The sequence below is a fragment of the Scyliorhinus torazame genome, chromosome 13, assembly GCF_047496885.1.
Source record: "Scyliorhinus torazame isolate Kashiwa2021f chromosome 13, sScyTor2.1, whole genome shotgun sequence".
Lineage (NCBI taxonomy): Eukaryota > Metazoa > Chordata > Chondrichthyes > Carcharhiniformes > Scyliorhinidae > Scyliorhinus > Scyliorhinus torazame.
This window is the reverse complement of record NC_092719.1, coordinates 52,990,830-53,014,435: the sequence shown is the minus strand read 5'-3', so window position 1 is coordinate 53,014,435 and position 23,606 is coordinate 52,990,830. Positions and strand designations below refer to the sequence as shown.

At 50.3% G+C, this 23,606-nt stretch overlaps 1 protein-coding gene across 2 annotated transcripts in view; it reads left to right on the top strand.

The window, feature by feature from the left end:
* The first annotated feature begins 205 nt into the window (after window positions 1-205).
* dyrk4 (dual-specificity tyrosine-(Y)-phosphorylation regulated kinase 4) overlaps window positions 206-23,606 on the top strand; it is a 125,166-nt gene continuing 101,765 nt past the window's right edge. For both annotated transcript variants that reach the window (XM_072471499.1, XM_072471498.1), the window contains exons 1-2: window positions 206-271; window positions 2,125-2,224. In XM_072471499.1, the coding sequence (XP_072327600.1) occupies window positions 255-271; window positions 2,125-2,224 (117 nt within the window). In that variant the 5' untranslated portion in view covers window positions 206-254. The remainder of the gene's footprint in view (window positions 272-2,124; window positions 2,225-23,606) is intronic.

The following is a 23,606-nucleotide window of genomic DNA, read 5'->3' as shown; positions in this document are numbered from 1 at the left end:
GGGGTGAGGGGACTGGATGGACTAAGCTGAGCTCCCCCGCCCGGTGACACAAAGCACGTTCCATCTCCTCAGCGCGCTCCTCGAACTTTGAGACAAGTGGAGAAGGCGGCGCGTGACAGGCGGACGTCACAATGGTTACCCGGTGGCCATGGTTACGCCCTAACGTTGCTATGGGTGAAGCTGTGGCGCGCGTGCGTGGGTGGGGGGGGGGGGGATTGAAGGGCGCGTAGCTTCCAGCTCCAAACACACCAGGCATGTCAAATGGCAACAAGTAAGAACTTGTCCTGATTAATTTGATGACATTATCATTACATTGTCTATATTACAATGTCAACTTTAGGATATTGTGCAAAAAGTGCAGGCAGCTGAGGAGCAGCACGATTTGCAAGTAGGTTGAATTCAGCCAACTATTTCTGACCCCTGTTTCCAGTTCTCTCCAGCTTTGACCAAAGAGTCGAAAGTTAGCTCCCTTCTCTCTCTACAGATGCTGCCAGACCTGCTGAGACTGTCCAGCATTTTATGTTTCAGATTCCAGTATCCGCAGCAATCTGCTTTTAACGTCCCCCCTGTGTGTGTGTGTGTGTGAAGGGGGTAGTTGGCGGGAACGATTGGAGATGTCCAGTTCACATATAAACCATGCTAGAGCTACCCGAGCACAGGAAGCTGTCTCGTGATCGTGTCTCTTGTCTACCTCCGATAATTTACACAGTTGATAAAAACAATAATTCCCTTTAAACAAAATACCGAGTTTCAGTTTTCATTAATCGCAGGGAAAGAATATAGTGAGGGGTTTTGCTGACTGCCCTGTAAATCATTTCGGCATAACATCACGTTACATTCAAACATGTTTTAACCGAACGTGCCAGCTACGTTTGATTGCCCACTGTATTTGCATTTGCGGTGGTAAATATGCAATATTAACTAAAATAACTATATTCCAATACATTCAAATTGAGTGTTTCTTGCTTTCATTTTAAAACTTTAAGGAGAGATTTTGATCGTGTCTCTTGTCTATCTCCTATTATTTACGCAGTTGATAAAAACAATAATGTTTTGCTATTTTGTTTCCTGAAGCAAAATAATTTTCTATGACGAAGTAGAAAATGTGCTTTAAAAAAAAGACTGCTTGTGTTATGGACGCTGGCATAGCAACGCCCAGCTTACATCTTTTGATGAAAGTCACTGCCAAGCACGGTAGCATAGTGGTTAGCACAATTGCTTCACAGCTCCAGGGTCCCAGGTTCGATTCCCGGCTTGGGTCACTGTCTGTGCGGAGTCTGCACGTTCTCCCCGTGTGTGCATGGGTTTCCTCCGGGTGCTCCGGTTTCCTCCCACAGTCCAAAGATGTGCAGGTTAGGTGGATTGGCCATGCTAAATTGCCCTTAGTGTCCAAAATTGCCCTTAGTGTTGGGTGGGGTTACTGGGTTATGGGGATAGGGTGGAGGTGTGAGCTTGGTAGGGTGCTCTTTCAAAGAGCCGGTGCAGACTCGATGGGCCGAATGGCCTCCTTCTGCACTGTAAAGTCTATGATAATCTATGGGTGCTGCAGAGGGACAATGTAAATTAATAAATTCTTTAAACTTATTTAGTTGCCTATTGAATATCCTGTGCAAAATAGGGGAGTTAATGGTTGTTTTCTATGGCCCCTTTGTAGGTTTCTGTCTATTCACTTTAGAAGGTCAAAAGATAATTACTTTAATTATTTACCCCAACTCTTTCAGCTTCCAGCATAACCCTCGGGTGGGTGAGGACACCACCACTGGGAGGGTTCCCTCCAAGCCACCCGCCACCACCCTGACTTGGAAATATATCGGTCTCCGCTGCCGCTGGGTCAAAATCTTAGAACTCCCTCCCTAACAGCAAGTGTGTGTACCTGCACCACATGGACTGCAGCAGTTCATGAAGGCAGCTCACCACCACCTCCTCAAGGCAAGGGCAATTAGGAATGGGCAATAAATGCCGGCCTAGCCAGTGAAGCCTACGCCCCTTGAATTAATTTCTAAAAAAAATGGCAGAAGTGAATATAAAAGCGTCAAATATTGAACTAGTTTATGCTGAATGTTTTAAGTAAACTGTAAAAAGTGAACAGAACCAGCAACTAGTTTGACATGTATCGATTTGCAGGAAGTCACTGCTGCGGAAGCTGGAGAAACTGAAAAAAGAAAGAAACATTCTGCCAGTCCTCCCGAAAGCAGGAAACCCCCAGAACTCAATAATTGGTCAGGTAAGAGAAAGCATGTTTGATAGTCTTTAGCTAAGAATATTATGTATAGAAGATTGGGTTGTGGATGATTTAGAGAAGAATTTATTCGCAACAAGTGGACCTCCTGTTGTGTTGCAGACTCTGGAGAATGCGGAGTAAAATTGGTTTCGGGTCTGAGCACAGAATGGACAATAACTTGTCGGCTGTCTCTTTTACATTCAAACTGGCAAAGGTAATCTGCTAAATGCCCTGCGACATTTCTGATGCTGGTGTGCAAGACCAACTTCACACTTGTGGCCCCTTTGCCAGTAGGCTGTGTTTGTAAGAAAGATCAAGACGCACAAAAAGTGGCTCCCAGCTAGGTCTTTGTTTTTGATCCCTTTTACTCGGTTTTTCGGGGAACTTGGTTGACCAAAAGATCGGTGTGGGTTTAGAGAACTGTTCCTTGACGGACTCATGTTGAAAGCGTCGACAAAGAAGACCAACATGAAGAAAGCTCAGGAGGGTAGCCCGTTGAAGGAAGGTGAAGAAGGGAAGATGGCCACTGCGCCCATTACATTAACCACGTTGGCTGTAATGATGGCACAGAAGCTGGAGAGGTTTGGCAAACAAATGGATCGGCAGTTTGAGTGGCAGAGCAAGGAGATAAAATAATCTTTTAAAGACGCTGTGGAGGAAGCTCTGGGGCCGATTCAGGAGCAGTTGGTGGAGACTTTGAACGTGGTCAAAGCACAGACATTGAAATGTGTGGAGGAGGCTCTGTCGCAGCACGAGGATCGGCTTGCCTTTTTGGAGGCTGAGTTGCTGATCGTGGCGGATAACAGCAAAGGCCTGAGGCTGAAGATGGAGGATCTGGAGAACAGGTCAAGGTGATTAAACCTCAGGTTCGTGGGGCTTCCAGAGGAATTGGAGGGCTCAAAGACGCCCCAGTTCTTTGCGGAGATGCTTTCTCGGTTGGTGGACGGGAATGAGGTGTTCCCCGTCGAAATTGGAAAGAGCTCACCGGGTAATCTGGCAGAAGCCAAGGCTGAGTGAGCCAATGCGGGCAGTGATTATCTGCTTTCATAATTACCAGCAGAAGGAGCGGATCTTGGAGTGGGCGAAGAGGATTTGGAATATTGACTGGGACAGGCACATGGTGTGAATGTATCAGGACATTGTGACTGAGCTGGTGAAGAGATGTGCGGCCTTTAACAGGGCGAATACTGTTTTCGACAGTAAGGGCATGCAATTTGGGTTGGTGTACCTGGCGAGGTTGCGGGTCACGATGGACTCAAAAGTATATTTTTTCCATACGCCAGAGCAAACAGAAGCCTTCGTCAGGGAGAAGATATTGGGGCCGTTGTGAGGAGGACTTTTTGGGGATTTGTGTATGATGGGAAGGTGTTTGTGTACTGTATTTATGCCTTTGTGCATTTGTGTGTTGGGTGTTTTTGGCCTTGTTTGGAGGGGAGGGTGTTTCAATAAAAACAATGATGTGGAGATGCCGGCGTTGGACTGGGGTGAGCACAGTACGAAGTCTTACAACACCAGGTTAAAGTCCAACAAGTTTGTTTCGATGTCACTAGCTTTCGGAGCGCAGCTCCGTCCTCAGGTGAATGAAGAGGTCTGTTCCAGAAACACATATATAGACAAATTCAAAGATGCCAAACAATGCTAGGAATGCGAGCATTAGCAGGTGATTAAATCTTTACAGATCCAGAGATGGGGTAACCCCAGGTTAAAGAGGTGTGAATTGTATCAAGCCAGGACAGTTGGTAGGATTTTGCAGGCCAGATGGTGGGGGATGAATGTAATGTGACATGAATCCCAGGTCCCGGTTGAGGCCGCACTCATGTGTGCGGAACCTGGCTATAAGTTTCTGCTCGGCGATTCTGCGTTGTCGCGGGTCCTGAAGGCCGCCTTGGAGAACGCTTACCCGGAGATCAGAGGCTGAATGCCCTTGACTGCTGAAGTGTTCCCCGACTGGAAGGGAACATTCCTGCCTGATGATTGTTGCGCGATGTCCGTTCATTCGTTGTCGCAGCGTCTGCATGGTCTCGCCAATGTACCACGCTTCGGGACATCCTTTCCTGCAGCGTATGAGGTAGACAACGTTGGCCGAGTCGCACGAGTGGGTACCGCGTACCTGGTGGGTGGTGTTCTCACGTGTAATAGTGGTATCCATGTCGATGATCTGGCACGTCTTGCAGAGATTGCCATGACAGGGTTGTGGGGTGTCGTGGTCACTGTTCTGAAGACTGGGTAGTTTGCTGCAAACAATGGTTCGTTTGAGGTTGCGCGGTTGTTTGAAGGCAAGTAGTGGGGGTGTGGGGATGACCTTGGCAAGATGTTCATCGTCATCAATGACGTGTTGAAGGCTGTGAAGAAGATCACGTAGTTTCTCCGCTCCGGGGAAGTACTGGACGACGAAGGGTATTCTGTCGGTTGTGTCCCATGTTTGTCTTCTGAGGAGGTCGGTCCGATTTTTCGCTGTGGCGCGTTGGAACTGTCGATCGATGAGTCGAGTGCCATATCCCGTTCGTACGAGACTCGACATGTATGCTCAAGCCGTCAGGAGTCGCGTCAATGCCAGATTCATCAGTCGCATTCACAAGACAGCCCCGAACGTCACCCAAGCACAACGCAATGCAATCCGCGCTCTCAAGACCAACCACAGCATCGTCATCAAACCAGCAGACAAAGGGGGGCCACTGTCGTACTGAGCAGAACGGACTACTGCAAAGAAGTATACCGACAACTGAACAACCAAGAACACTACAGACAGTTACCCGCAGATCCGACCAAGGAACACATCCGCCAACTTAACAGACTGATCAAGACCTTGGATCCAGATCTTCAGAGCACCCTACATGCTCTCATCCCACGTACTCCCCGCATTGGAGATCTCTACTGCCTCCCGAAAATACAGAAGGCCAACACACCAGGCCGCCCTATCGTTTCAGGCAATGGGACCCTGTGTGAGAACCTCTCTGGCTACATTGAGGGCATCTTGAAACCCATCGTACAAGGTACACCCAGCTTCTGTCGCGACACGACGGATTTCTTACAGAAACTCAGCACCCATGGACCAGTTGAACCAGGAACATTCCTCGTCACAATGGACGTCTCGGCACTCTACACCAGCATCTCCCATGACGACGGCATTGCTGCAACAGCCTCAGTACTCAACACCGACAACTGCCAATCTCCAGACGCAATTCTGCAACTCATCCGCTTCATTCTGGATCACAACGTCTTCACCCTCGACAACAAGTTCTTCATCCAGACGCACGGAACAGCCATGGGGACCAAATTAGCACCCCAATATGCCAACATCTTCATGCACAAGTTTGAACAGGACCTACTCACCGCACAGGACCTTCAGCCGACGTTATACACCAGATACATTGATGACATTTTTTTCCTTTGGACCCACGGCGAAGAATCACTGAAACGACTACACGATGACATTAATAAGTTCCATCCAACCATCAGACTCACCATGGACTACTCTCCAAAATCAGTTGCATTCTTGGACACACTCGTCTCCATCAAGGACGGTCACCTCAGCACTTCGCTTTACCGCAAACCCACGGATAACCTCATGATGCTCCACTTCTCCAGCTTCCACCCTAAACACATTAAAGAAGCCATCCCCTATGGACAAGCGCTCCGTATACACAGGATCTGCTCAGACGAGGAGGAGCGTAACAGACATCTACAGACGTTGAAAGATGCCCCCGTACGAACGGGATATGGCACTCGACTCATCGATCGACAGTTCCAACGCGCCACAGCGAAAAACCGGACCGACCTCCTCAGAAGACAAACATGGGACACCACCGACAGAATACCCTTCGTCGTCCAGTACTTCCCCGGAGCGGAGAAACTACGTCATCTTCTTCACAGCCTTCAACACGTCATTGATGACGATGAACATCTTGCCAAGGTCATCCCCACACCCCCACTACTTGCCTTCAAACAACCGCGCAACCTCAAACGAACCATTGTTTGCAGCAAACTACCCAGTCTTCAGAACAGTGACCATGACACCACACAACCCTGTCATGGCAATCTCTGCAAGACGTGCCAGATCATCGACATGGATACCACTATTACACGTGAGAACACCACACACCAGGTACGCGGTACATACTCGTGCGACTCGGCCAACGTTGTCTACCTCATACGCTGCAGGAAAGGATGTCCCGAAGCGTGGTACATTGGCGAGACCATGCAGACGCTGCGACAACGAATGAACGGACATCGCGCAACAATCACCAGGCAGGAACGTTCCCTTCCAGTCGGGGAACACTTCAGCAGTCAAGGGCATTCAGCCTCTGATCTCCGGGTAAGCGTTCTCCAAGGCGGCCTTCAGGACCCGTGACAACGCAGAATCGCCGAGCAGAAACTTATAGCCAAGTTCCGCACACATGAGTGCGGCCTCAACCGGGACCTGGGATTCATGTCACATTACATTCATCCCCCACCATCTGGCCTGCAAAATCCTACCAACTGTCCTGGCTTGATACAATTCACACCTCTTTAACCTGGGGTTACCCCATCTCTGGATCTGTAAAGATTTAATCACCTGCTAATGCTCGCATTCCTAGCATTGTTTGGCATCTTTGAATTTGTCTATATATGTGTTTCTGGAACAGACCTCTTCATTCACCTGAGGAAGGAGCTGCGCTCCGAAAGCTAGTGACATCGAAACAAACCTGTTGGACTTTAACCTGGTGTTGCAATAAAAACAAGGGATGGGTAGGTGGGTTTTGGAGGGGTTAGAGGCTTGTTAATGATGAATGGGGGGGAGGGGGGTCATTGGGTAGTATGGAATAGAAGGGGTGGGGTGGATTTGGTTTTATGGGGATATTGGAGGAAGGTCCTAGCTGGGTGCCACTTTGCTAGTGAATGGGAGCGGAGTGGGGGAGAGGCTGCGGTCTGTTGGGCCTCATTGAGTGGTTTACAGTGGGCCTATCTGTTTGTTTGTGTGGCGAGTGGATGGGGAATGTGGCACCAGATAGTCTGCGGGACTGGTAGGAAGGGGAGGGGGAGGGAGGGGGGGGGGGCACGGGAGTAGTGCTCATAATGTTCAAGGTTTTTTTTGTCCCACCTTAGGGAGGGTGGTAGGATCCGTGAATTTGTGTAAGAACATTAAACACGGTGCTGATGGCTGACTCGAGTGGGGGGGTGCATGAGACCCCCGACAAGGTTCATCACCTGGAACTTGCGGGGCCTGGGGGGCTGGTGAAGAGGGCAAGGGTTTTTCACATTTGAAAGGTTTGGGGGCCAGTGTGGTGTTCTTGCAGGAGACTCACCTGCGGGTGCAAGACCAGATCAGGTTGCAGAAGGCTTGGGTTAGCCAGGTTTTTCATTCCGAGTTCCAGAGTAGGTCAAGGGGGGGTGGCGATTTTGATTAGCAAGGGGGTTCGTTTTCAGGCGGGGATGGTGGTGGCCAATCAGGGTGGTCACTATGTGATGGTTTCAGGTACTCTGGAGGGGAAAGCTGTGGTGTTAGTGAACGTGTATACCCTGAATTGCGATGATGATAAATTCATGGGATGATTGTTGGCTGCCATTCTGGAGTTAAATACGCACCAGCTGATTTTAGGGGAAGACTTTAACTGAGCTTTGGATCTAAGGTTAGATTACTCCAGGCCAAGATCGCTGTCTCCTTTGGGGATAGTGAAGGTGTTGGCTGCATTTATGGAGGAGACGAGAGGGGTGGATCTGTGGCTGGCTGTAAATCCGGGGAGTAAGGAGTTTTAGTTTTTTCGCTGGTGCACAAGGTATCCTCAAGTATTGACTTCTTTGTTATGGATAAAACTTTGCTGCCTGGTGCCGTGATATAACTAGGCCCATGCTGCCACCCGGACTGTCATAGAGCGATGCATCGGACTGCTTAAAATGTGGTTCCGATGCCTGGACTGCTCTGGTGGTGCCCTGCAGCACACTCCCCAGAGCGTCTCCCGCTTTGTGGTGGTCTGCTGTGCCCTCCACAATCTGGCACAGCAGCGGGGCGAGATGCTGGAGGAGGAGATGGAGGGACATGCGTCCTCGTCTGAGGATGAGGAGATGGAGAATGAGCCCGGGGAGGGCCCGCAGGTGGAGCTAGAGGATGGAGGACAGGCGGCGGCAAGGGTCCGGCATGCCCGGAGGACCAGGGAGGCCCTCATCCTCACCAGAGTTTCATGGGACGACGCTTTGTCTGTCAGCTCATGCCCTCTCCCCAATCCCCCCTTCCCGCCGCATTACCCTACTTCACACCCAATCTCCCCTCCCCCAATCCCTCCTTCCCACCCAATCGCTCCACTCCCTGCCATTCACCTCCTTTCCCACCCATTGCTCTCCTTTTCCCCACCCCATTCCCGACCTCCCACACGCACCCCTATCCCCGACTACCCTGTTCCTCCAATGGTCTATGTAACATCACCCCAAAGTGATGTGTCGGCCCTGTCAGCAGGTCAATTTACAAGGCAGGGGATTGATGATAACTCGCTTTGAGGATAGCTCTGGTGCTCCTCAGTTTAAACCAAAGTCTACCTCCTGTCTTTGTTCTGACGGCGCACTCACACCCATCCCTTGAACGGGGTCTGCATTGGGGGCATTTGATCTTGGACCACTGTGCCCAGGGGGGTGGGGGAACAGGGGGCAGGAGTGCAGGCAGGCCCGCTGTGAAGATTACCGTGTCAGAGGTTTCATGTGTATCACGTGTAACCTGTTTTTATTGTGGATATTGACATTTCTGTTCCCAATGTCCAATCAGTGATCCTCTCTCTTGATGCTCCGTGGTCCACTGCTGTGTCTAGGTGTGTCCCCAGGGTGCACATCGGAGGCGGAGGCAGCCTGCTGCTTTCCGCACCCTGTGGTCTTTGGCATCCTTGGCGGACGTTCTCTCGAGGGCCTGGAGTGAGGGAGCCCTGGCCGACTTACCGGTGTCATTGGTATCGCCATGCACCCTATTCTGTTTGCTGCCATGGAGGTGTGCCAGTGTCAAGAGGGTGGGATTCGGTAGAACTGGAGACCACCGTCATCTCCTTGGTGGCAGGCCCCAGGTTGACCTTCAGCGCTTCCTCCTCCCTAACTCTGCCCCAAGGGCCCTGGAAGTCTCCAGGTGATGGAGGAGCAGCTGGAATGATCTCGAGAGGCTTCTAAGTCTTCTGGCTCTGCCAGTCCTGGTGGCTCCCCATTGTCTGCACCGTGGCCCCGCCACTCTCAGCGATGCTCCTCAGTGACTGGGCCATGCTCTGCAGTGCCTCGGCAATTTCCACCTGTGTCTGGGACATGATGTCGAGACCCCCAGTCATGGTCCTCACAGGCTGAGTCATACGTTGGGCACCACCACTGAAGACGCCAACGTCATGCTCCAAGCTTTCCACTGCGGTCGCTACCCTAGCAGTGTTGGCCTCAGTGCCATGCATTGTCGGCATCATCTCCTGTGATTTTTGTGACTCCTCAAATCGGCTATGCACGCGCTGGAATGTCACTGACATGCCCTCCTGATTGTCACAGCTGTGTCCTAGCATCTGCATCAGCTCTGGGAGAATCTTGTCCAGAGGCTCAGCATCTGACTGGGACCAAGCTAAATCCTGGGATTCAGCAGACCTCCGACTGCTGACTCCGTTGGATGTTCCTGCATCCAACAGATGTGCATCAACAGCTGTGTGATGCTCACCAGAAGCCTGTCCACTAATATCGCCCACTGAGGCGTGTGTCTCTGTGCTATTGGAAGGTGGGGGTGATAGCTGTTATGCCTCAATGATGGTCTCCTTGGAGCTCTCCTCCTGATCTTTTGGGTGGCGGCAGGGGGGGGGGGGGGGGGGAACGATTCCGGATGGCCCGGCCTCAACAGGTGGAGATCCTGCAAGAGAATAGACAAGTGGTCAGTGAGAGGGAAAGATCATTTTGTCTGACATGAACAACTTACTTGAAACAGGTCATCTGGTTGAAGGGACAGTGAATGCTCATGTCTGTGGAGCAGGCCAACCTTGCTGCCAGTCACTGCTCTCTCCTCGGACAACCCCACGAATTCCAGGACCTGTTCCTTATAGGCGGTGAGGACTCGAATCTCTGGTACCACCCACCCCCGCCCTCTTTCCTGCTTATAATGGACTATCTTGTTTTGCATCCACCTGAGAGGAGAAACGTGGCCAGAATTTGATGTCCCATCTAAAGAAAGGTGCCTCTGAAGGGTCAGGAGACTTTCAGCGAGTGTTAAGCTAGATTATGTGCCCCATTCTCTGGAATGGGACTTGAGCTGAATACCGTCTGCCCTTGCCATGGTTTCTTTTGTAAACCTTTGGGTTTTCTATCATTGAGTAATAAAAGACAATTTGTAATCTGACTGAAAAGCATCAGTTAAAGATAAACTGACACAGTTGTTTTTTATCTTGTAATTTGGGAATACATTCCTCACTATAGTGATTTGCATTACCATTGTGGTGTCAAAGAGAATCATGCCATTCAAGCATGCGGAAACACATGGATGTCCAATCTCACTACAATAATGAATCAGGATATAATATAGAATGTAATTATGTTTGTCCAGGATTTAGAACTGACCAAAAATTAGCTTATTGGTGATTTTATAGAATTAGTTTCACAAAATCACACTACTGGCAAAATGCCACAACCCTGGGGGTACATATCACATACATGCTCAGAAATAATAATAACAATAATCTTTATTAGTGTCACAAGTAGGCTTACATTAAAACTGCAATTAAGTTACTGTGAAAAGTCCCTAGTCGCCACACTCGGGCGGCGCCTGTTCGGTTATACTGAGGGAGAATTCAGGATGGCCAATTCACCTAACAAGCATGTCTTTTGAGACTAGTAGGAGGAAACCGGAGAGCCCGGTGGAAACCCACGCAGACACGGGGAGAACGTGCGGACTCTGCACAGACAGTGACCCAAGCCAGGAATCGAACCTGGGTCCCTGGCACTGTGAAGCAACAGTGCTACCCACTGTGCTACCATGCTCATCGTCCGTATCCATGTAAATGTGTTGCTAATACTTAATTTGTTATTAACTAATTAAGTTGTTGCCAAAATCCAATTTCATTTTTATCTAGTACAACTTAATTGGTCAATAACAAATTAAGTAATGGCAACAACTTAATTAGTTATTAACTAATTAAGTTGTACGAGATAAATACGAAATTGAATTTTGATCCATGTAGTGAGACTTTACTGTTGTTAATATTAGCAAATGAATGCAACATGTTCATTTGATGCTCCTCCATCTGTTCTTCGGCATTATCGGACTTATTTTATGTTAATCAAATGAAGACTTCTCTTAAAATTGTAAAGAAAATTCATACAAATACGTTTGTCGTGATACTCTCTTTTGAGCACCTGATCCCCTTATCTGGCTGAATGCCAAATTTTGTTTGGTAATATTTCTCTCATGTGCCTTGAGACATTTGAATAAGGCACCGTATAAATGTGAGATAATGCAATATCTCCCACACTTTCTATTCTCAATTATGTCATGACTGTGAGACAGAACCTAATTGGTTTTATCTTCGTATGTTAAAGCCTAATTTGTGTGTTTTTTGGCATATTTTTTAATGCTGTCATTGTTATATTTGTTAGGTAATATTTTTTTCTCTCACTTGCGGATATTTCATATTCTAATGCCAGAGAGGAATATATGGGCTTGGCTTGTCTCTCCTGTGTTCATCTCTCTTCCTTTATCTCCTTCAATCAATCTTGCTCATAGTCCGTATCCATGTAAAGTGGTCATCACACCTTAAGTGCATCAGTCAGGCAAATATATCATTGGTTGAAATAATTACTAGCTGTCAAGTTAATGATGCTGATTGGCTTCAATACCCCATTTGTTAAATATGAAGTTATCAAAAACCATTCCACTCACCGGATAGTTATTCACAACAACCAATAGCAATGAACAAGCAGCACACAACTACCCAGTCAACTTTATCGTTATTCACATTTCTCACACTAACTACATTTGGGCCCGTTGCAATGATATTACCAATTGATGCAAGAGGGGACAGTTTGTGTTCTCCGGTCAAGCGCATCAGGAATTTGATGGAACCTGTCCAAATTCATTTGACGTTACTCTGGGATGGTTTTGAACTCAGATCAGGAAGATGTAAAGTCTAACCCACTAGGTTTAGAAAGGATAATATTGCCATAGAGGGAGTGCAACAAAGGTTCACCAGACATGTGCCAGTGATAGCAGGACTGTCTTATGCATAGATATTGGGCAAACTGGGTCTGTATTGCCTAGAGTTTTGAAGACTGAGAGGCGATCTCATTGAAACCTACAAAATACTTAAAGGAATAGACGTTTCACTTGGTCGGGGAGTCTAGAACCGGGTGCAAAATTTCAAAATAAGGTGGATGCCACTTAGGAGATGAGGAGAAATTTCTCTACACAAAGAGTTGTAAATCTTTGGAATTATCTTCTCTGGAGGACAGTGGAAGCTCAGACATTGAGTAAAATTGTACAGGAAACATTTTGGCTCGTTCTTCCCAAACGGGGACCATGTGCTTGCACCAGCGGGAAAACCAGTGATTCCCGCTTGCAGTAGGAGTGTCCCCGATGTGCTATTTCATGACACAGGAAAACATTTTTGGGGGTCTGCGCTGCAACTGGGAGGGGTGGGACCTAATCTCTTGGACAAATGTTCCAATCTCAGAGAGCTGCTACTGTACCCCCGTCCCCCAATCGCAGGTAGGGCACCCTCCCTCCCCCCAGAACCTATACCCCCTAGGCCTAGTCAGCCCCCATTCCTCTTCTCCTCACTCCCCCCTCCACAGTCCCCTGCTTCAGTGCCAATCCCCCATTTCCCCTTTCAGGCTCCACCTCTTGACAGTGCCAACCTGGCATTTTGCAGTCCTAGGGGTGGCAATGTGGTAAGTACCCTACCAAGAATTGCCCACCTGGGTGCCATGGGGGGTCTTTCGTGAGATGAGACTCCTTTGCTCCATCTGCAGCCACTAAACCCATTAAAACATTAAACAGTCACCCAACTCAATGTAAAAAATAAAAGTTTGCCCATAAAAAAGTGAAAGTGTTCTTATTTGTACCCCTAAACTATTTAAAACAGTCAGTGTATAAAAATTAAACTTTTCCCATAATAAATTGAAAATGTTCTCATCTGTTCACTTCAAAAGTTTTCATCACTTTAAAGGGATAACTTTTACCTTCATCTCATGGACCTTTACACTTGGCATACTGACAGACTCTTTAAAGGGTTTGGGGTACAGATGGGATCACATTCATTTTATTATGAGAGATGTGTATTTGAGTGACTGTTTAAATGGTTTAGGGCTACAGACAAGAATACTTGTACTTAATTATGGGCAAACTTTATTTTTTCCATACTAATTGACTGTTTAATGCGGTTAAAGACTGTAGATGGGGAGAGCATCAAAAGGAGCACCATCCCAAGATAGACCCCCAACTTGAGTCCCTCCAGTCTGGCGGAAGCCTCCTGACCCCCACCACCCATGAAGGACCCCACCCATCCACACCCTGGCGTCAATTATTGGGAGGGTACTTACCACCTTGCCACCCCTTGGACTGCAAGCTGCCAGGTCCACGTTCCTCAACATTTGTACAAATTTAAGCCAGCGGGACCCTCGAATGAGGGGGGGCGGGGGGGGAGCATTCCAACTGGCTTGTGAATGGTACATCCTGCCCGTCAGTGACATGAAATGAGCTAATAGCATGGTCCCGCCAAGTCCCATGGCAGGGTGCCTGGTTGGGACATTGAGAAACCCACAATGGCGGGCGGGGCAGGCATGGAGACTCGCGACTGGTATGCTGCCAAGCGCGAATACCGATTTTGCCCCAACAGATCATGAATCCTCCTTCCAACGGGTGGACCAGAAGAATCCAGTCCCCCCCCTCTCCCTTTGCTATTTATTTTTGCTTGTTTCTTCCTGCATTCTTACTTGCAATTTTAAAAAATCGCAGCCCGATTAGCCATCCCACAGTTTGGAATAATTTCACTGATTGCTTTGACAAATGAAAAATTATTTATTAACAAATTGGTTTCTAGATAACATATTCAGCCCAATGTAACAGTCTACTAATATTTTAAAATATCAAGTGATTTTTCCCAGGGTCTACTTCTTTTTCAGTAGAGTTAAAAGTTGTGAGTTAATCATAGATATTGAAGTCCATGTCCAACCAGCAGGAAGCTTTTCCTTTTGTTCATTTGGTTGGATCTGAGCCATGATTTAGAAGCAGTTTCACACTGATGATTAGATAGGTCAATTTACACAACATAACTGATGCTGTCATTTTGTGGTAAAAGGCAGCAATGTTTTTCTGTTGAGTTTTACACATAAAAACCATTAATATCCAAATATTTGTTCTCTTGTTCAGCAGTTTTGACCACACAAAATAAATTCTACAAATGCTGTGAATACTAATAAGGTGCCAGACCTCCTTGCTAACTCAAACAACAGTAAAACACTCCTTGGTGAAATTGAAGTAAAATGAGTGCTTGCAGAAGACCCGCTGTACATTTGGCCTTCCACACTGTGTCCTCCCCACTCCTCCCAGATCTTGAGCCTGCCCGTTATCATGTCTTCTTCACTGGTCTCCCTCCTCCTCCAGCCCCAAAGAAAATCTACCACACCACACGGGAGACAAAATCAACCTAAAGTCAAAATTAACCTCAATAAATTAGGAATTATTGTTGATGAGATCAGTTCACCAAAATAGCGGATAAATGTCACATGCATCCTGTTGGCATCCGTTCACTAATATCATAAGCATGTGAATGTTACTATTTACAGTTAATTCTGTGCTTCCAGTGGGGATACTTGCTGTTCTAACCTGCCTACCTATAATTGGCTGGGGACTAATGACTATCCCACAATCCTGTTGGAGTATGAGCTTCCCCAATGAGGGGGGGCGGAGAAACCACTAGTAAACTCCTAGTATAAATAAAGCTGGCCAGTTCAGGAACCAGCAGGAAGGAGTATGTAGCAAGGGAAGTTACTGCTACTGTTATGTATATATGTTATAGTAAATAAATATTATTACTTTGTATCCTTAAAACTCGTGCTGGATTCTTCGTGGCCCTTACAAAACTTGCTCAACAGGGAGCACAGTTTGGAGACTCTCAAGTACTCTCCATGTGCACCACCTTAAAGAAAAGATGGGATCAGAAAATTAATTCTAATATTGCTGATGCTCAACGTAATTATCTAAAATAATATTCATTTTGCACAAATATTAGCTAGCATTTTGTTGCTCCTTAGGCATCTTGGAATTACTCACATCTATTGGTTGCTTCAGAAAATAAACAATTATATGCCAGTAAAGCATACCAGTACATTGTACATTGCAAAAGATTGCCATTAATCTGCAGTGATATTGGTGTGTTACAGCTCCTAGCTATCGAACTCCACAAAATATTCACAGCACTTTCATAATTTTAGAAGGTAATAATATTAATCTTTATTATTTCACAAGTAGGCTTACTTAAAACACTGCAATGAAGTTACTGTGCAAAGCCCCTAGTCGCCACACTCCGCTGTCCGGGTACACAGAGGAAGAATTCAGAATGTCCAAATTACCTAACAGCACGTCTTTCGGGACTTGTGGGAGGAAACCAGACCACCCGGAGGAAACCCACGCGGACAAGGGGAGAACGTGCAGACTCCGCACAGACAGTGACCCAAGCCGGATTTGAACCTAGGATCCTGGTGCTGTGAAACAACATTGCTAACCACTGTGCTACCGATAACAAGAAGTTTCTAATCTACTAAACTATAGAAAGTGAGAAGATACCCAAACTTATTATTGGAAATTAAATTCCCGGACACTCATCATGCAACTTTCAAGCAAGCTGGTGTATTTGTGCCAACTATGGTCAAAATCAAGAGTCTGAAACAGAAGCTTCAATTAACATCCTTCGCATTGATGATCTTTATATTTATGTTACAATTTTCCAAAACTGTATGAGTAAATTTTTGAATGTGTTCTCCGACACAGACTTTCATCTGTCGGGATTAAAAAATCATGGGCATTCTCCCAACAGCTTCCTAGACTGTCAGCTATGAGCCAAACGTCTCAATCAGAAATGCTTACTTGGATTTTCCATCCCCTTCCTGCTATTGTTCCAGCATGGAAGAGGCCAGAAACCTACCTGTGGACATGTTTCTTCCAACCCTGACATCATCCCCATTTCCTGGGCCCAACTCCTGGTGGTGCAAAATCAACCCTTCCATATAGAAATGGGTGAATGTCGATGAAAATCAAATTAGGGAAATCTATACTCAGCAGAATTCTAGACACAAGTGGTTGGATTTTCCCTGGAGGCATTTGAATCCTGCCGTGAGGCTTACATATGGGTCTGAATCCCACACCATGTGGGAACCAAAAACTCATTGTGACTTTCCTTGGGATGGCCAGAGGGCAGGCTAACTATCGAATTAAGGATGGCAAGTGGGCCCCAAAGCTGGAGGGCCAATCTAGCTTGAAAGCAGCAACACAATGTGATGGGTGGTAAGTGGGGGAGATGGTGCTTCAAAATGGAGGTGCCCTCCAATGTTTTTAAATTTAAACCAAAAAATGGCTTTTGCAGCCAGTGTGGTAAACACCACTAGTGATATATTGTATGTATTACGGCACTGCCCGTATATTACAGGTACAACGGTAAATCCCCGCCTGCTGGCTTCTCCCAGCAGGCGGCATATAAAAGTGTCTGCTCTCCTACGTTGCTCCCATTCTGGTTCCAGCTGCGGGAGGCACAACATCTTGTGCAATAAAGCCTCGATTGTTTCACCGTTCTCGTCTCGTGGTAATTGATGGTACATAAATTTATTGCACAAGATTTTAAAAGATGGACCTCCTAATCAAGCCTGATCGCCTGGAGCTGAGCCCTCACGCAGCCAACGCCACGTCTACCTTCGAGCACTGGCTAGCCTGCTTCGAAGGCTACTTCAGAGCAGCCACTGAAGAACCCTCGGATCCACAGCAGCTCCAAGTCCTCTACTCACGGGTTAGCCCTGAAATTTTTCCCCTCATCCGGGATGCGGCCACCTACACAGAAGCGATGACGCTACTAAAGGGACATTACGTTAAACCGGTGAATCAAGTACACACCAGGCACCTCCTGGCCACGAGACAGCAACTCCCCGGGGAGAGACTGGACGATTTCTTGCGGGCCCTACAGATTCTCGGTAGGAACTGTGACTGCCAGGCAGTTTCGGCAGTCCAACACACCGAACTATTAATTAGAGACGCTTATGTCACTGGCATGAAATCTACGTACGTCCGCCAGCGACTATTGGAAGGGGGTACGCTTGATCTTGCAGACACTAGGCAGCTTGCTAACTCACTAGAAGTGGCCTCCCGTAACCTGGAGTCCGACACCCCCGACCGCACGGCACCCTCGTGGGCATCGTGGGCCCCACCAGCTGCCGATTCCAGCTCACCGCAAGCCTGCGCCGCGCGGCAGCCAGCCAACTCTGGGGGGCCCAAGTGTTACTTTTTGTGGACAAAGCAAACACCCAAGGCAGCGTTGCCCGGCGCGGAGCACGTCCTGCAATGGGTGTGGGAAGAAAGGAGACTTTGTTTCTATTTGCCAGGCCCGGTCGGTCGCCGCTGTTTCCAGGCCTGGCATTTTTACACCCCCCCCCCCCCCCCCCGCCACGAGCGACCCAAGGGCGCCGCCATCTTCCCCACCGCAAGCTACGTGCGGCCCGTGGGCACCGCCATCTTTGATGCCGCCCATCGTGGGCGCCGCCATCTTCGGCGCCATTTTGGACCATGCCTCAGGACTCCTGCTCGTGTGGCCGTTCACCGCCTACTGCTACCTCCGCCACCGCTGACCAGCCCGGGACCTCCCAGCATCTTCCGCAGCTCGCCTCCATCACCCTGGATCAATCTCGGTCTCGCAACCACTACGACGACGGTGAAGATCAACGGGCACGAGACGACCTGCCTCGTCAGCTCCGGGAGCACAGAGAGCTTCATCCACCCTGCTACGGTAAGGCGCTGCCCCCTCCCGGTACACCCCGTCACCCAGAAAATCTCCCTGGCCTCCAGATCCCATTCTGTTGAAATCCCAGGGTACTGTGTCGCGACTCTCACCGTCCAGGGCATAGAGTTCAGCAACTTCAGGCTCTACGTCCTCCCCCACCTCTGCGCTGCCCTGTTGCTCGGCCTGGATTTTCAATGCCATCTCCAAAGCCATACTTTGAAATTCAGCAGACCCCTGCACCCTCCCTTACCGTCTGTGGCCTCACGACTCTTAAGGTCGAGTCACGGGGACTTCCGGGTCATATTCGGTAGCTCCCGCTTGGAACGGAGCTTTGGGCTCTTTTACAGGGCCCCCACGGCATTTGTTTGACATTTCCCGGTGTGGGAAGAAGACTGCAACATTCCCCTGACAGTGTCCCCCAGGAATGGCATGTCTTTTGGTTACCAGACCCGGCAGAAACAGTAAATGATTTGGCTACAACTGCAGGATAAACAGGGCCTCTTCCAGCATGCTGGCGGGGGAAGGGCAAGCTTAAAGCTGCAAGCTGACTTGCGGGCCTTTATCTAAGGTGAATTCTAGCAGCAGAGGGAACAACTGTGAAAAGATCTCACCAAGGCCACTGAAGAAGCGGGGACGAGGCTTCCGGTGGCGGCCATGGAGGAGTAGGTCGCGCATTCGGCAGCTCACATCTGGAACGGACTCTTAGACCTTTTTCAGGAGTTTCCACAGACATTTTGGGGCAGATTGGTGAAGCGAACACTGCCAAACGGATTCCCTCTCGAGACTTCCGGTTGCGGCTATGCGGAGCTAAGTCGCACATAGAACATAGATAATACAGCACAGAACAGGCCCTTCGACCCACGATGTTGTGCCGAACCTTTGTCCTAGATTAATCATAGATTATCATTGAATTTACAGTGCAGAAGGAGGCCATTCGGCCCCCTGAGATTGCACCGGCTCTTGGAAAGAGCACCCCACCCAAACTCAACACCTCCACCCAACACCAAGGGCAATTTTGGACACTAACGGCAATTTATCATGGCCAATCCACCTACCCTGCACATCTTTGGACTGTGGGAGGAAACCGGAGCACCCGGAGGAAACCCACGCAGACACGGGGAGGACGTGCAGACTCCGCACAGACAGTGACCCAAGCCGGAATCGAACCTGGGACCCTGGAGCTGCAAAAACGGACTTTTGGGCTCTTTCCAGGGCCCCCAAGGGCACTTTTTCGACGTTTCCCGGTGTGGGAAGGAGTTAATAATAGCTCCCCGTCAGTATATGGCTTTAACCAGGAGCGGGGCAACAAAAAAGGTGGTGGTGGACCAGAAGAAGGGAGGGAATAAGGACAAAATGGCGGCGGGCGGAGACCAGGCAGCGTGGAGGCAGTGGGCGGAGGAGCAACAGGAGGGTATCCAGCGCTGCCTCAGAGAGATTAAAATGGACCTGCTAAAGCCGATGAAGGCTTCTTTTGATAAGCTGCTGGAGACACAGATGGCCCAGGGGGTGGCGATCCGAGAGGCTCAACAAAAGATCTCTGACAATGAGGACGAGATCTTAGGCCTGGCGGTAAAGGTGGTGGCGCATGAGGTGCTCCACAAGAAATGGCAGGAGCGGTTCAAGGAGATGGAGAATCGGTCGAGGCGGAAGAATCTGCGGATTCTGGGCCTCCCGGAGGAGCTGGAGGGGCTGGATGTGGGGGCCTATGTGGTCACCATGTTAAACTCGCTGATGGGAGCAGGTCCTTCCAGGGGCCCCTGGAGCTGGAAGGGGCCCATAGAGTGTTGGCGAGGAGGCCCAAGGCTAACGTGCCTCCGCGGGCGGAGCTGGTGCGGTTCCATCGGTTCGTCGATCGGGAGTGTGTGCTCAGGTGGGCCAAGAAGGAGAGGAGCAGCAGGTAGGAGAACGCAGAGGTTGGGATATATCAGGACTGGAGTGCGGAGGTGGCGAAGAGGAGGGCCGGGTACAATCGAGCGAAGGCGGTGCTGCACAGGAAGGGGGTGAAGTTTGGCATGTTGCAGCCGGCGCAACTGTGGGTTACCTACAAGGACCGGCACCATTATTTTGAGTCTCCGGAGGAGGCGTGGGCCTTTGTTCAGGCCGAGAAGCTGGACACAGACTGAGGGTCGGGATGGGCGATTGGGGACTGCGGTGGATATGTTATGCCTATTTTTGGTTTGGGGGGTGGGGGGGCCTTTGCATTGTTTTGGGTTTCTTTTTCTCTGTGTTATTCTCTTTCGGGTTGGGGAGGGTGGATGGGGCGGGTGGGGCACTGTTTTGGTTGGTGGCGGGGCCTGGTAGGTGGAGAGCGCGGGCTTTTTTCCCGCGCCGAAGACTGGGGAGGGGACGGGGAAGCGAGGATTGTTTCCCGCGCTTAGAACGGAGGGGGAGAGCCTGTGAATGGGGAGCGGCAGAGGAGGGTGTGCCACACAATGGGAGGAGTCGAAGGGGAGGCAGGAGTGGCCGGGGTCAGCAGGAGTCAGCTGACTTGCGGAAGTGCAATGGGGGGAGTAAACCAGCTAGGATGGGTCCTAGCCGGGGGGGGTGGGTGGAGGGTGGGGGGGTGGGTGGGGGGGGAATCGAGTTGCTGCTGCTAAGGTCAAGGAGGAGCTGGAGCGTGGGGGGGATCGAGACTGGGGTATGCCGCTGTGGGGAACGGGCCGGGTGTGGGGTGCGGGCGCGTGGCTGGCCGAGGAGGGGTCATGGCTAGTCGGCGGGGGAGGGGGGCGGGTAGCCCCCTGATCCGGCTGATAACCTGGAATGTAAGGGGACTGAATGGGCCGGTTAAGCGGGCCCGCGTGTTCGCGCACCTGAAGGGGCTCAAGGCGGATGTGGTTGTGCTCCAGGAGACACACCTGAAGGTGGCAGACCAGGTAAGACTGAGGAAAGGGTGGGTAGGTCAGGTGTTTCACTCGGGGCTAGATGCCAAAAATCGAGGGGTGGCGATCTTGGTGGGAAAGAAGGTGTTATTCGAGGCGTCGAGCATTGTGGCAGATAATGGCGGTAGGTACATAATGGTAAGTGGTAAGTTGCAGGGAGAGAGGGTGGTACTGGTCAATGTGTATGCTCCGAACTGGGACGATGCGGGTTTTATGCGGCGTATGTTGGGTCGGATCCCAGACTTGGAAGTGGTGGGCCTGATAATGGGGGGAGACTTTAACACGGTGTTGGATCCTGCACTGGATCGCTCCAGGTCTAGGACGGGTAGGAAGCCGGCGGCGGCTAGAGTGTTGAGGGGATTTATGGACCAAATGGGAGGGGTGGACCCTTGGCTAGGCCGGGGGCTATGGAATTTTCATTCTTCTCACATGTCTATAAGGCTTATTCTCGAATCGACTTTTTCATTTTGAGTAGGGCGCTGATAGCGAGAGTAGAGGATACCGAGTATTCGGCAGTAGCCATTTCGGACCACGCCCCGCATTGGGTGGACTTGGAGATGGGGGAGGAGAGGGACCAGCACCCGCTGTGGCACTTGGAGGTGGGGCTGTTGGCGGATGAGGAGGTGAGCGAGCGGGTCCGAGGAAGTATAGAGAGGTACTTGGAGACCAACGACAACGGGGAGGTCCGAGTGGGGATGGTATGGGAGGCACTGAAGGCGGTGGTGAGGGGAGAGCTGATCTCCATCAGGGCCCACAAGGAGCGGAGGGAGCGGGGGAGAGGGAGAGGCTGGTGGGGGAGATGGTGAGGGTAGACAGGAGGTATGCGGAAGAACCTGAGGAAGGATTGTTGAGGAAGAGACGCAGCCTCCAGGCCGAATTCGACCTGGTGACCACCAGGAAGGCGGAGGTGCAGTGGAGGAAGGCCCAGGGGGCGGTCTATGAGTATGGGGAAAAGGCAAGCCGGATGCTGGCGCATCAGCTTCGGAAGCGGGACGCAGCTAGGGAGATCGGGGAGTTAAGGACAGGGGAGGGAGCGTGGTGCGGAGTGGGGTTGGCATCAATGGGGTCTTCAGGGACTTCTACGAGGAATTGTACCGATCCGAGCCCCTACGGGAGGAGGGAGGGATGGGCCGTTTCCTGGACCAATTGAGGTTTCTAAAGGTGGAAGAGGGACTGGTGGCGGGACTGGGGGCCCCGATTGGGCTGGAGGAGCTGATCAAAGGGATAGGAAGCATGCAGGCGAGGAAGGCACCGGGGCCGGACGGTTCCCCGGTCGAGTTCTATAAAAAATATATGGACCTGTTGAGCCCGCTGTTAGTTAGGACCTTCAATGAGGCAAGGGAGGGGGGGGCTTTACCCCCGACGATGTCCCGGGCACTGATCTCCTTGATCCTGAAGCGGGACAAGGATCCCCTGCAATGTGGGTCTTACAGACCGATTTCCTTGCTAAATGTAAATGCCAAGGTGCTGGCGAAGGTCTTAGCCACGAGGATTGAGGATTCTGTGCCGCAGATCATCCATGAAGACCAGACGGGGTTTGTGAAAGGGAGACAGTTGAACGCGAATGTGCGGAGGCTTTTGAACGTAATCATGATGCCGGCGGGGGAGGCGGAGATAGTGGTGGCGATGGACGCTGAGAAAGCCTTCGATAGGGTAGAGTGGGGGTACCTGTGGGAGGTGCTGAAGAGGTTTGGGTTTTGGGAGGGTTTTGTCAGGTGGGTTAGGCTGTTGTATGAGGTCCCGATGGCGAGTGTGGCCACAAATAGGAGGAGGTCCGACTACTTTCGGTTGCACCGAGGGACGAGACAGGAGTGTCCCCTGTCCCCCCTGCTCTTCGCACTGGCGATTGAACCCCTGGCTATGGCACTGAGAGAGTCGAGGAACTGGAGGTGGTTGATGCGGGGTGGCGAGGAGCATAGGGTGTCGCTTTATGCGGACGACCTGCTGCTGTATGTGGCGGACCCGGTGGGAGGAATGCCAGAGGTAATGAGGATCCTTAGGGAATTCGGGGACTTTTCGGGCTACAAGCTCAATATGGGGAAGAGCGAGCTGTTTGTAGTTCAGCTAGGGGACCAGGAGAGGGGGATTGGCAAGCTCCCACTAAAAAGGGCGGAGAGGAGCTTCAGATATTTGGGGGTCCAGGTGGCCAGGAGCTGGGGGGCCCTGCATAGACTTAACTTTACAAGGCTGGTGGAGCAAATGGAGGAGGAGTTCAAGAGGTGGGACGCGTTGCCGCTGTCCCTGGCGGGTAGGGTGCAGTCAATCAAAATGACGGTGCTCCCAAGGTTTTTGTTCCTGTTCCAGTGCCTCCCCGTGTTTATCCCGAAGGCTTTTTTCAGGCGGGTTAACAGGAGTATAATGGGGTTTGTGTGGGCGCGAGGGACTCCGAGGGTGAGAAGGGTGTTCCTGGAGCGGAGTAGAGATACGGGGGGCTGGCGCTGCCCAACCTCTGTGGGTACTATTGGGCCGCCAATGCGACAATGGTGCGCAACTGGGTGATGGAGGGGGAGAGGGCTGCATGGAAGAGGCTGGAGACGGCGTCCTGTGTGGGTACGAGTC